General features: G+C 40.2%; 1 protein-coding gene across 1 annotated transcript; it reads right to left on the minus strand.

Annotated features, from left to right (window-relative positions):
- Nucleotides 1–8491: 8491 nt before the first annotated feature.
- Nucleotides 8492–8902, minus strand: LOC126621489 (NADH dehydrogenase [ubiquinone] 1 beta subcomplex subunit 9-like). Its single transcript, XM_050289990.1, has one exon. It carries the CDS (start codon nucleotides 8892–8894, stop codon nucleotides 8541–8543), a length of 354 nt encoding a protein of 117 aa, XP_050145947.1. The 5' UTR covers nucleotides 8895–8902; the 3' UTR covers nucleotides 8492–8540.
- Nucleotides 8903–12655: the final 3753 nt, after the last annotated feature.

Below are 12655 nucleotides of genomic sequence, written 5' to 3' on the forward strand. Positions count from 1 at the left end.
ATTGCTCTAGTTTGCAGAAGACAACTTAATAAAATATTCATGAATGACAGTGGGTATGGGTGTGCCATGCTTTCCACTTCCTGCTCGGCTTTTCTCCATCTCCAGACATCTTTTCCTTTTTCATTATTTTCCTCCCTTTTTCTACTTTTACTTTCTGCTTTCTGCTTTTGCTTTACTGGTGGTCGATGCCCATGGAATCTGAGGAGACTGCATTGGATGCTTGCAATAATCTCCGAGACTGATCGAGTAGTGGGTTGTATCATGAAAGTTTCATCATTCTCTGGTAGCTAGGGAAGTAATAATGATAAAGTATAATAATAAAGAAAAAAAAATCTTATCTGCAATCACGGAAGAATCATTTTCTGGTAACCCAACCCTTTGTGCATCAGCATAACCCCTTTAGCTAGCCCCGTCGTCTTGGAAGAATACGGCATCGTAACGATGTCTTCGGGGTTTATTTTCATTGCCGGGATGTCATTCTCGTTCGTCGAAGTCAGCTCCGAGAAGTGACGATAAGTATTACCGTCTTCCTCAGTTTACGCGCTGTCGACAACCATTGCTGAGGAATAAGGAAAGCAAGGGGACGACGAATATCGCGACAAACCGGTTGATGTCAGAGCACTAGTCGGGGGAGAAGATCTTCCACCACCGAACGGAGCCGTAGGCTAAGATCATGGCCACGTACAGCGGCACCACTGCCGTCAAGACTGTTGGGAGTGCGCGTGAGTGAAACGAGCGGTGCTTAATTATTACTGGCACTTTCGATGTTCAGATCTGGTGGAGGTGGGATGGCATTTGGAAGTGAATTGAAGAAGATGAGAGGAGCAAAATGGGAAGAAGATAAAACTGTTAGTTAACGAATTGGGAGTGGGAAGGATACTCTGCGCAGCTGGTGTTGGCAACGCTTGATCAGTGTGTTAACTCAGGTTCTAATACAACTGATGAACTCAGAGAAAGAAAGTAGAGAGAGAGAGAGAGCTCTGTGTCTATGTCTCTACCTTGCTTTTCAGCTGAGTTAGTCTCAGAGCTCTGTCAGCCATGGCTGCTTGTGTTCAATGCTGCTGCTGGTGTTATTTTCTTCACGTCGGTGGAGGAAGCCATGGCTGCATCTTCCTTTCTTGGATATGATATCTTTGAAAGCTCCGCCATACTTTAGTTTATCGGATCTGAGGTTTCTCATCATCCCATTTGGTTTTCTACTCCACCTTTTTCTCTATTAGAGGCTTTTACCACATAACATAAACATGCACGAAGATGTGACATGCAGAACTCGGAGGTGGATAAACTTGATGGAATTTGTGATTTGAGAGCTGAAAGAAGATTGAAGGATGCATCGGTCTCGGATCTGAGATGAGAAAGATAGGGATGAAGGCAGAAATGCTCTGTGCATGAGGAAATGAAGGCTGAAAGGGTTTGCGTGTCAGCGCTAGGGTTTCTTGGGTCGTGGTGGACAAAGAGATTGAGAGAGAGAAAGGACTTTTTGTTTCTTCGGTGGTGCCACCTCCACTTCCTCAATTGATAGCGGCTTCCCCACTTCCCATGCCACCGCGGCCTTGCACTTGATAACCTGACCAGCTGTTGACATTCTGGAATGAGCTTCCTTTTTTTCTTGTGATGTTTACTGTATTTTTGTGATAAGCTGTGTGATTGATGGTGTTCCAAAAAATAGTGTTTTTTGTTCTTAGGTTTATGCAGATTCACTGTGGAGTGTGGTGAGATGAAAAAATGAAAGAGAACCGACATAGCTTTTCATGTCATTTCCCACAGAAGGCGCCAAATGTTGATGCACAAAACCGGAGGGGTCTTGGAACAACGTAAATCCGACCATGAATCTGCAAGAAAGTAAAGAACACAAGACGTATCGTGGTTCACCCCAATGTTTGGGCTTCGTCCACACTGATGTTGATATTATTTCACTCTGAATGGTGAATATACAAGAAGGCTAGAGGCAGTGTGCTCTCTAGCATATTTTCTCTCTTCCCATGGCCTAAACCTTTACCCCTCTAATGAGGAGAGTGAGAAGTCCTTTTATAGAATAAGGGCTCCTCACTTATTGCATATTTGCCCCTTCATTTATTACATAATTACATTTGAGTCCCCTGAGTATTTATACGAGGTCTAAATACGGAGGCCCTAAGTATGGTACAAACACAAAGCTTTTCAAAATCATTTCATTTATCAAAAGTTCTAACCCCTCGGCGTAAAACCTGTATAACTTCCTAGAAAATAATAGTGAAAATAAGTTGTATCAGAAATCATACTCAAGATGAAAATCTATAAAAGTATACCATGCCAAAGTATCTCAATGCAATGCCATAAGTAATCCAGACAAATATATCAATGCCAGATATCGCATTAGCCAAATCCCTCTAACTCAATCTGCACGGTTGAATATATATATATAGCTCATAACCAATCTCAATCATATCAAATGAAATCCTGCACACGAGTCAGAACCACCTAAAGTGGTATGTACAACAAGACTAGGTGTAAAGTAAATATGCTCTAGTGTTACGATCACGTGAAGGCTGTGCGAATAATCGCGGGTCACCTACGAGCCGAAACCACCTAAAGTGGTATGTATGACAAGCATGTGCACCTAACTTGGATCCAAGGTGAGCGTATGGTGCGGGAGGTGAACATCACGTGAATGACATTTAATTTATGAACTTACCTGGCACTTCATGTGCGTTCGCAGCACCAATCATAATTATATGCAACTACTAATGTATAATAAAATAGACAAATACTTTGCATGACATTTCAAAACGTATAATCATTCAAATTCATTTTTTGGGAAAAATCTCAAATATATAGGTATATACGGAAAACCAAAAGCCCATTCACTGATATGTCGAAGGGTCGTAGCCCCCAAGCCTCGATTGATGGTGCTCGTCCTCATGATAGGTCTCACCAATATGCGAAATAGCTGAATAAACGTTATTTAAAGGACATACACAAAACTAGGAAATAACTTCTCATACAAAGCTCAAATGGGGTATTTGAATATACCACCATGACCTGCTTAACCTTAGAAACATCCCCATATTTTTAGAACAAATTTTCATGATCCCACACACCCTCATGCGCCGGCCAAGGCACGGCCAGACACACGGCTCATGCACAGGCACGTGCCTGGCACACCAAACGGATCCCTAACGACGTTAGGGAATATTCCGTTAAAATCAGAATATGCCGTTAAAGTTACCTGATGGCGTCAGAATATTCCATCAACTTTGACGGAATATTCTCCTCATCTTCCTTAGTTCGCTGGAGTCCGGCGCCGGTCACCGCTGCGATCGCCGAAAACTGGGAAATTTTAAAATCTTCATATCTCCTTCAATTCTCAACCAAAACTCACAAAATTTGAAACAAATTGAAGTTTAGGATGAGAGGAACAAAACCTTACCACTTTCAAGCCTTGAAATCCACGGGATTTCGCCGGAGAACCCTCGATAATCTGGCCAAAATTTGAAACTTGTCAAACTCGACTTCCCGACGTCCAAAACACTTCGTTTTTCTTCTCCGAGCTTCACGAAGATTTTTTAAGGCTTCCTATAACCTTAAAAATCCATGAAAAATTCAAAATCACGAGTGCATAAACAATACACAAAATCAGGTTTCTCGGGTTTTCGGGTTTTCGAGGGTTTCACGTCCAACCAAAGGTATAGAACAACCCTTGAGCTTATTAGGAGTTCAAAGATTACCTTCAAAGCCTTGATCCATGACTGGAAGGGAGAGTTTGAAGTTTGTCCGTATCCTTGTACGGAAAATGGAAGAAAACCGAGAGGGAAGAGAGAGAGAGTGTGTGTGTGGTCCTGATTTTTCATACAACCAACCAAAACAATTAGAACCTTTAGTTCTAATTGGGTCCAAAAGGTTAGGAAGAAAATAAGTAAACTCAATTGTTTAATTCCTTAGCTTATTTACACAACCCACAACTCAACTTTCAATGGTAGAATCAACATTTCACACCATCAAGAAAAATATCTCAGGACGGGCTATGACAGTAATTCTGTTAGAAACATAAATTTATATTTCATTTTATTAGAAAAAAACTGAGATAAAAAATGGGACGTGACCAACTCCACTCCTCCATTTTCAGAGAGAGAGTGGGACTAATATCTCATAGAAATATTGTTAAAAACAAAAAACAAAAAAAAAACTTAAAATTTGTTTTATTGAAAAATGAAAAGAAAAAAAAAGGAACGTAACGAGATAAAAAAAGGGAACATGACCAACTCCACTCCTCCATTTTCAGAGGAGGGGGGGGGGGATAATATCTCATAGAAATATTGTTAAAAAAAACTGAAAATTTGTTTTATTGAAAAAACAAAAAAAAAGGGGGAATGTAAAAAGATAAAAAAGGGGACGTGACCAATTTGTCATCTATATCTATATATCTCAAATATTAGAAAGCCAAAATACTACTTTGGTGTCTCAAGGTTTCACCAAAAAATTTTGAACTAAAACACCCCTAAAAAAAAAAAAAAAAAATCTAAAACTGATAGAATTTGATACATATAAAAGCGCAAGGGCAATTTTGTTAGAAAAATTAAAATTTGTTAATAAAATATAATATAAAGAGAGAAAAAGGAAACATGCTGATCAAACTCCTCCTCCATTTTAGGAGAGAATAAGAAAATAAAAAACCAACGTGGGAAGAGGGGTAGAGAAAAAGTTGGATAATTTATCTTCCTATTTTAAAAGTCTCTAATATTAGAAAGCTAGAAGACTACTTTGGTGTCTCAAGGCATCACCAAAAATTTTTGGATTAAAACACCCCTAAAACAAAAAAATCTAAAACTGATAGAATTTGATACATATAAAAGCGCAAGGGCAATTTTGTCAGAAAAATTAAAATTTGTTAATAAAAGATAATAAAGGGAGAAAAAGGGAATGTGCTGATCAAACTCCTTTAGTGTAAAATTTGAATTCTCTTACCCACTTCTCTAGTCTAAAATCATTCATTAACTTGATTTTCGAAAAGCCTTTGACCTGCACACCCCTTAGGCTTGCTCACGATTGTTTCAATGTTTTGTAGGTTGCTCAAATTTGTGCTCAACTACTGGTCATGGAGGTGCGCGAGTTTGGTACCAACAACATTCATAATGCTGCAATCACTCGCAGGGCGTTTGAGAGAAAACTTACGTCATAAGCCGTGCATCATATCACACTATTTCATTCATCAAATTACGTTTCCTTTCCCACTTATAACACGATAGAGTTACCTTTGGTGGTGTAGGAACAAAAGGTTCAAACACTTTTTGGTGAGGAATCTAATTTAACCTAGATTGTAATATGAGTTGTCCAATTAGTTTTGCGTTGTCACTAATCAAATGAAAGTGGTTTGATATCATTACTTTTCATTTATGTCGGTAGCTATGAAAAATCATCAACGATAATCTCATTCTAATTCAATATCTCACTCAAACTAGTATATTGGACCAAGAACTTCATGTCTCGGGACTAATCTGGATTAATCTTATGAGATGGAAATGATTAAGACAACAATTGAGTATGAATTCATTTTTTGTGTCATATCCTTCCTATTCTGAGGAAGTAAATCCAACGACAAGTGATATGTTATGATTTTAGCCAAAGGCATATTGATTGGCTATCTGCTGGTGTACTGAACCATCCGATAGGGGTGACCAATCATTCTTTAGAGGCAGCACACCCTTCAGGGATTTTAACTTGATGTCTGATAGGTATATCTATCCTCACAATCATGTTTACTGCTAGTATATGATCTCGTCACTTTAGCTAGTATATGATCTCGTCACTGATTATATTTCTCTAAGAGTATTTGTGAGGGAGAGAGTGTGAGAGCTTTGCTCTAGATAGGAGAGGCTTAGGGTTTGTGAGGGTGAGGAGGCCCTTTTATAGAATAAAGGCTCCTCCCCTTTTTACATATTTGCCCTTTCCTTTATTACATAATTACATTTGAGTCCCCTGAGTATTTATACGAGGTCTAAATACAGAGGCCCTAAGTATGGTATAAACAGTAGTCCCCCAATCTTCAGTCAAGAGAGTCTTTTAGCTGGAGACTTGAAATTCAGTCCATGTGTGGGCCGAAGTAACTAGATGTCGTTTTGAACTGATACTTGATATGAGACGGTGCTCAAAGTGAAATGATGCTCAACTATCACATGTTGCGAGGCTGCTCGGCTTGTGGCTTATGTTGCCTTGGTTGGCTCGACTTGTGGCGTTTGGAGGTGAGGGAGTCCCTTTTATAGAGTAAGGGCTCGCTCCTCAATACATAAATATGGGCTAGAGTTGGTGCTCGCGGCGAGGCGGTTGCTCAGCTGGTGGCGATGCTCTCTAATGATGGTGAGGGAGTCCTTTTTATAGAATATGGGCTTGCTCTTCAATACATAAGTGATGGGTGCTCTCTAATGAAAGTAAGGGAGTCCCTTTTATAGAATAAGGGCTCGCTTTTCAATACAAAAATAATGGGCTAAGTCCCCCAAGTATTTCTCATGAGGCCCAGTTAAAGCCCAATATATGGTGTATAGTGTAGTCCCCCAAGTTTTCGGTCAATAGAGTCTGTTGGCTGGAGACTTCAAATTGAATCCGTGTATGGGCCGAAGTGGCGGTTGTTTGGAGGCAGTATTTGTATACCCTGCACTGAAGCTTTGTAGGTGAAGCTTTGCAAGTGAAGTTTTGAAGCTGGAGCTCTGTAAATGAAGCTTTTGAAGCTAGAGGTTTTGTAAATGAAGCTTTTGAAGCTAGAGCTCTGTAAATGAAGCTTTTGAAGCTAGAGCTTTTGTAAATGAAGCTTTTTTAAGCTGGAGCTCTGTAAATGAAGCTTTTGAAGCTAGAGCTTTTGTAAATGAAGCTTTTGAAGCTGGAACTCTGTAAATGAAGCTTTTTGAAGCTGGAGCTCTGTAAATGAAGCTTTTGAAGCTAGAGCTTTTGTAAATGAAGCTTTTGAAGCTGATTGACATGAGTGATGCTCATGAATGTTTATGTTGATTGACATGAGTGATGCTCATGGATGTTGACATGAGTGATGCTCATGAATGTTTATGTATGATTGACATGAGTAATGCTCATGAATGTTTATGTATGATTGATATGAGTAATGCTCATGTATAATTTGAAGTACTAGGCGTACTTTTGATCACCTGGTTGGTGGTAATAGCGGCAGGTTGCCGAATAATTTGGAGTACTGGGCGTACTTTTGATCACCTGGTTGGCAATAATAGCGACGGGGTGCCGAATAATTTTTTGTAGTACTGGGCGTACTTTTGGTCACCTGGTTAGTGCTATTTTAGGCTTATGGGCCTTCACCCTCCACACAACATTCCAGCCCATTTATTTTGGGCTTTGTCGTTTTTTTTTTTTACCCTCTGATGGGGTTTATACAGATGTCTCTGAAATATAAGAAAAATAAATTACATCATTTTGGTGGGGTGTTTATTCCTTGCTTTTGCAGTGTCCCCATGTGCCTCCTTTTTGCTTTCTCTTTATTTTTCTTTCTTTAGGCAGATGATAGACAGAGAATAGTAGAATTAATAATAAGAAAAGAATCTTATCTCCGTTTTTGCTTTTCCCGTGGTATTCGCAGGAGATGGGATCTGGGTCGGCGACTGCCCTGACCGTGAGGACCCTCATATCATCAAGTATCTTTGCTTTCTTATTTTCTCTCTCATCTTCTTTCTTTCTCTCTCATCGTCTTTTGAGCTCCCAGCATCACTCACTTCTTTGAGCTCCTAGCCTTTTGCACCTTAGATCTTAAAAACCTGTCGCTGAACAAGCTCAATGAACCAAAGATCAAAACCCAAGCATTGTTTCTTGCCTGCACAACTGAAACTAAAGATATAGCAGATCCAGTGAGAGATTGAGTTTTGACAGCTTGCTTTTAGCAGAATATGTCACTTCTAATCACAAAGAGCTTTTCAATGTGATTGAGCATATCCAATTTATATATTTCTTGTCTGATATCGATATGCCTGAGCTTTTCAATTGGGGCAGAGGCTCAATACGGAGGAACTAGGCGATCCTACCAACCGAAAACTGAAGATCGGCCTTATGCGACCTGGACACAGACTTCGAGGCCTTCGGTTTACCTCTGCCTTCCTTAGTCAACGCTCTTTCTTTCGCACTCATTTTCTGAGAATCGTCGACGGAATCAAAGAAATTGGGAACAAAGAAACCCTAACCTTAGAAAAAGATTGAATCTTTGGCGACAGAGAAGTATGCGCGAGACAGAGGATTGCTTTGTTAAGGGACATGATCGAAACTCCGATTTTGTTCCTACTCTCCCTTCAAGCATCTGAACCAAAATCACAGTAACCATTAAGATTTGAGATTTGGATCTTTTTTGTTTCAACAGCTTGGGCACCGGGATGGTTAGGAGGAAGGCCAACGCCGCCTCTGCCACCACCACGTACGTCAATATCATCCACTGCAACGCCATCTTCACCCCCAATTCCTCTACTTTTTCTTGCTTCGTTATTACTTGCTCTACTCCTCGTTCTGATTTTGCAGTTGCCTTAAGGCTTTATTTATTGTGCAGAAAAACATTTGAGTTTTTAGTCGTTATCCTCTTTTCCATAGTCGTATACTATCTCAATCCCAGCAGGTGGAATAGGATTTCGGTGAAACTTAGAACCACCAGAGGCCCAAGGAACAATGTAAAGATCAGGATGGCGCCACATATTGTAAGTGGCTTCGGCATTCGCTATGAGTCTATCAATGGTGTCAGGATCTTCCACATGCTTGTTGGTTTCAAACCTCTCGCGGAGGGCATCAGCATCTGGGTAGAAGAGGTGGCGGTGGACGGCGCAGTTGAGAGTGTCTCTGAGGGCTTTCCTGTAGAGGATCTGAACCTTCTCCTTCTGAGCTGCTCGACGAGCTACGTGCGCTGCTGTTGAAACTCTGCTCATCTCTTTCTCTCTCTTTGTAGGTATCTAAAAAGATTGAATGATCGAAGGAAGTTGTTACAGATGGAAGAAATGGTCGAATCAAATGGGTGTGCAAAGTAGAGTAATAGAGTGTGCAAAGTTTGTGTTTCTGTGTGGGTTTTGCAGATTCATGGTGAAGGTGAAAAATGAAAGAGAACCAGCACAACTTTTTGTATCGTTCCCACAGACGGTGCCAAATGTTGATGCACCAAATCGGAGATCTTGGAACAACGTAAATCCGACCGTGAATCTGCAAGAAATGTAAATAACACAAGATGTATCGCGGTTCACCCCAAGGTTTGGGCTACGCCACACTGATTGTATTTCTTTGAGAGTATTTGTGAGGGAGAGAGTGTGAGAGCTTTGCTCTAGATAGGATAGGCTTAGGGTTTGTGAGGGTGATGAGGCCCTTTTATAGAATAAAGGCTCCTCCCCTTTTTACATATTTCCCCCTTCCTTTATTACATAATTACATTTAAGTCTCCCGAGTATTTATACGAGGTCTAAATACGGAGGCCCTAAGTATGGTAAAAACATACCCAGTAATCAACTATAACGCCAAAAATAGTTGGGTGGCAATGGGTTTCAGGCAGACCAACATATTGTGGCACAGCTAGCAAGTAGGCACTAGAAGGGCAAAACAACTTCCAAAATATTTCATTGGTTATTGATCGAGCACTCTAGGGTTAGGAGTAGGAAAGACATGTGTCTGATTAGGATACATTGGTCTAGGATTGTAATTTCTAAAGACCTGATTAAATCTACCTTTACCTTTATTCTTCTTCTTATTATAAGGTTTAAAACCTCTTAAAGAAAACTGAGACTGACCAATGGTAGCGGGGAGCTGCTGAGAAGGAAAATTTGTCCTTTGGACCCAGATTGATTATTATTAGCAACCATAGTAGTTAAAAATGGTGCATTGGAAAAACTTTCCACAATTACTTATTCAGCAAGTAATTGTGATCTAAAGACTTTTAGTGATATGACATTCTCTTTTCCCTTCACCAAACACCTAAATGTGCGATACTCCACAAGTAACCCATTTAGAGTTAGAATTACTATATCATCATCAGCAAAATATACTCCAACAGTAGACAAGTACTCTTTAGCCTCCTTGATTCTATGAATATGCTGAGATAAAAAGTTTGAGCCCTTTTTAATTGTCTGCAAATTAGAGTTCATTTGAAAAATACTAGTCCTAGACACTGTAGAACATTGTTCCTTTAACCGAATCCACAGATCTTTGGAACTTGTACTACTAATAACACATGACATAGCAATAGGACTTAATGTGGCAGTAATCAACTGCATTATAGCTCAATCATGCATTTTCCAAACAATGAAATCATCATTCTCAGTAAAAGTAGAGGAGTTTTGAGAATTAATACTAGATTCACCATATTAAGACGCATATTGAGGAGGACACGGAGTGAAGCCATCCACAAAGCACATAATTCCATTACTTTCCAGCAACAGTTGCATCTAAAAGTGCCAATTGAGGTAATTGGAGTCATCAAGCTTGGCATTAACAGATGTGGAAATCGAAGAAATGAGAGCTGTGATCAGAGATTAGGAAAGCTGAAGTTGAGATGCATACACCATCTTTGCTAGATCAAAGATCGTAAATTCTTGAATTTAGAGAATAAATCTCAGCTAGGAATTGCAGCAAACACCTTCTGCGCACAAGAATTAAGAAGCTAAAGAAAAAGAATAGAAGTCATCAGGCAAACAACATGAAGATTATTCAAAAGAATCGAACTCTAAAGTAATAGAAATGGAAGCAAAAAAGGATTGAAAATCACGAGTCAGCAATCTGATACCATGTTAAGCTATATGAATTGAATCAATATGTAATCTATAATCTTTGCAGAAGATGTGAGAACATATGAGAGAGAGAGAGAGAAAGAGAAACAAGAGGGAAGATACAAAGAAATAGAATTTATACTCTCGTGTTTGTTTGACCTCTTTAAATTTCATTGGACTAGACTAATTTTTAGTGTAGTCGCATGTTTGGTAGGTTAAGGAATTAGGTTTAATAGGACAAAGCCAGACTAGCTTGGACAAACTCCTTCGCTAAGAGTTCTTAGCGAGGACCCCCAAATTTCACGGTACTCCTAAGACCGAGAGGGATTCGTCGTTCATCCTGCAAGAGACCAATGTCGCACGTCCTGCGAGAGACAGACGTCCTACTCCTTCACCCTCATCCTGCTCTCCCTCATCTGGTCCTACTCGTTCTCATCTACTCCTTGCTTGGTAATTTGTTATGATCTTGCATTTGGCCTATTAGTGAATCCTGGGATCACTCTGAAGTAGTAGTTAAATAATGGGGTCAAATTGTATTAGAGTAAGGATTAGATTGTAATAGTCTTGTTAATTATGGGTTTAAGTTTTAATTGAGTTGTTTGTTATGCTAGATGGCACTCACGCGAATGTAATGGTTGTTTTGTGGTTTAAAAGCCTCAACTAGTGGATTTAAAAAGCGTCTATGAAAAACAATTAGAATTTCCTTCTTCTTGCTGTGAAATTCCTCTCTTCAGTACCCACCATTACCACACAGTCAAGGTTGTAGCTAGGTATTGGCTTGGGTTTTATCATTGGTATCACCCTCCGATTCTGGTATACCTTCAGTATATGCCCCGTCCCACCACCACGACCAACATCTCTGCCATGGAATCTCGTGTTACCGCTATTGAAACCATCTTAGCCAACCTTCCCAATCAGTTCGCTGAAGCCATTGATCATCCTTTTGAAACACGATTGCCTGTATATTTCGAGCAATTTCTTCGTGAGCAAGCTGTTCGTGGTTGCGGCGAGGGGTCTTCTGCTCCTCCTTTCACGAATCTTCCTCCACCTCGTGACATGGACCGCATCCAAGCGCCGTACAGTCCAGTCACCCCTGGCAGTGCTACGGTCAAGCCACCGTGGTCTCCGCGCATCGACTTTCCCCGATTTAGAGATGGTGACGATTTATTAGCCTAGATCTATAAGGCTGAACAATATTTTGTTTATTATGGCATTCCCGCTTCTCAGCGCGTGGTCACAACTTCATTCCACCTCGAGGGGGAGATACTTCAATGGTATAGATGGATGGATTGTTCCAATACTACTCCCTATTGGGAGGACTTCACTCAAGCACTGTGTAAGGAGTTTGGTCCTTTCGAGTTTGAAGATAGTAGTGAGACACTTTTCAAACTTCGCCAAACAAGTACCCTGCATGATTATATTATTGAATTTCAAAAACTTGCTAATCATACTTGTGATGTTAGTCCTCTCTTGTTAAAGAGTTGTTTCCTTGGTGGCCTTAAACAGGAATTAAAGTATGATGTGAAATTGTTGAAGCCTCATTCTGTTCATGATGCTATTACCATAGCGGTTCAGTTAGATACTAAGTTTTAAGAGCTCAAAGGCGGTATCACTAAACCATCACCCACAATCCCCAAACACCAACCAAACACTACCACTGTCATCACTCCATATGTTCCTCGGGTCCAAAATTACCCTGTTAAGAAGCCTTCTCCAGCTGACATTCAATTAAAATGGGACAAGGGCGAATGTTGGTTTTGCACTGACAAATGGGTTCCCGGTTATAAATGTGGATTAAAGCAATTGCTTATGCTCGATGTTGCTGACCAAGCGGAGCTTGATGTGTTCACCCCAAACTTACCTCCTGAAGTTCATCACATGGAACTCAGTGAGTGTGCGTTCTATGGGACAACCACCATCCCGAAAGCTTAAACTATGAA

The sequence above is a fragment of the Malus sylvestris genome, chromosome 5 (genome assembly GCF_916048215.2).
Source record: "Malus sylvestris chromosome 5, drMalSylv7.2, whole genome shotgun sequence".
Classification (NCBI taxonomy): Eukaryota; Viridiplantae; Streptophyta; class Magnoliopsida; order Rosales; family Rosaceae; genus Malus; species Malus sylvestris.

Bases quoted from the DNA above. Each gene is read 5' to 3' on its own strand.
- LOC126621489 (XM_050289990.1), bottom strand. From the start codon at position 8,894: ATGAGCAGAGTTTCAACAGCAGCGCACGTAGCTCGTCGAGCAGCTCAG.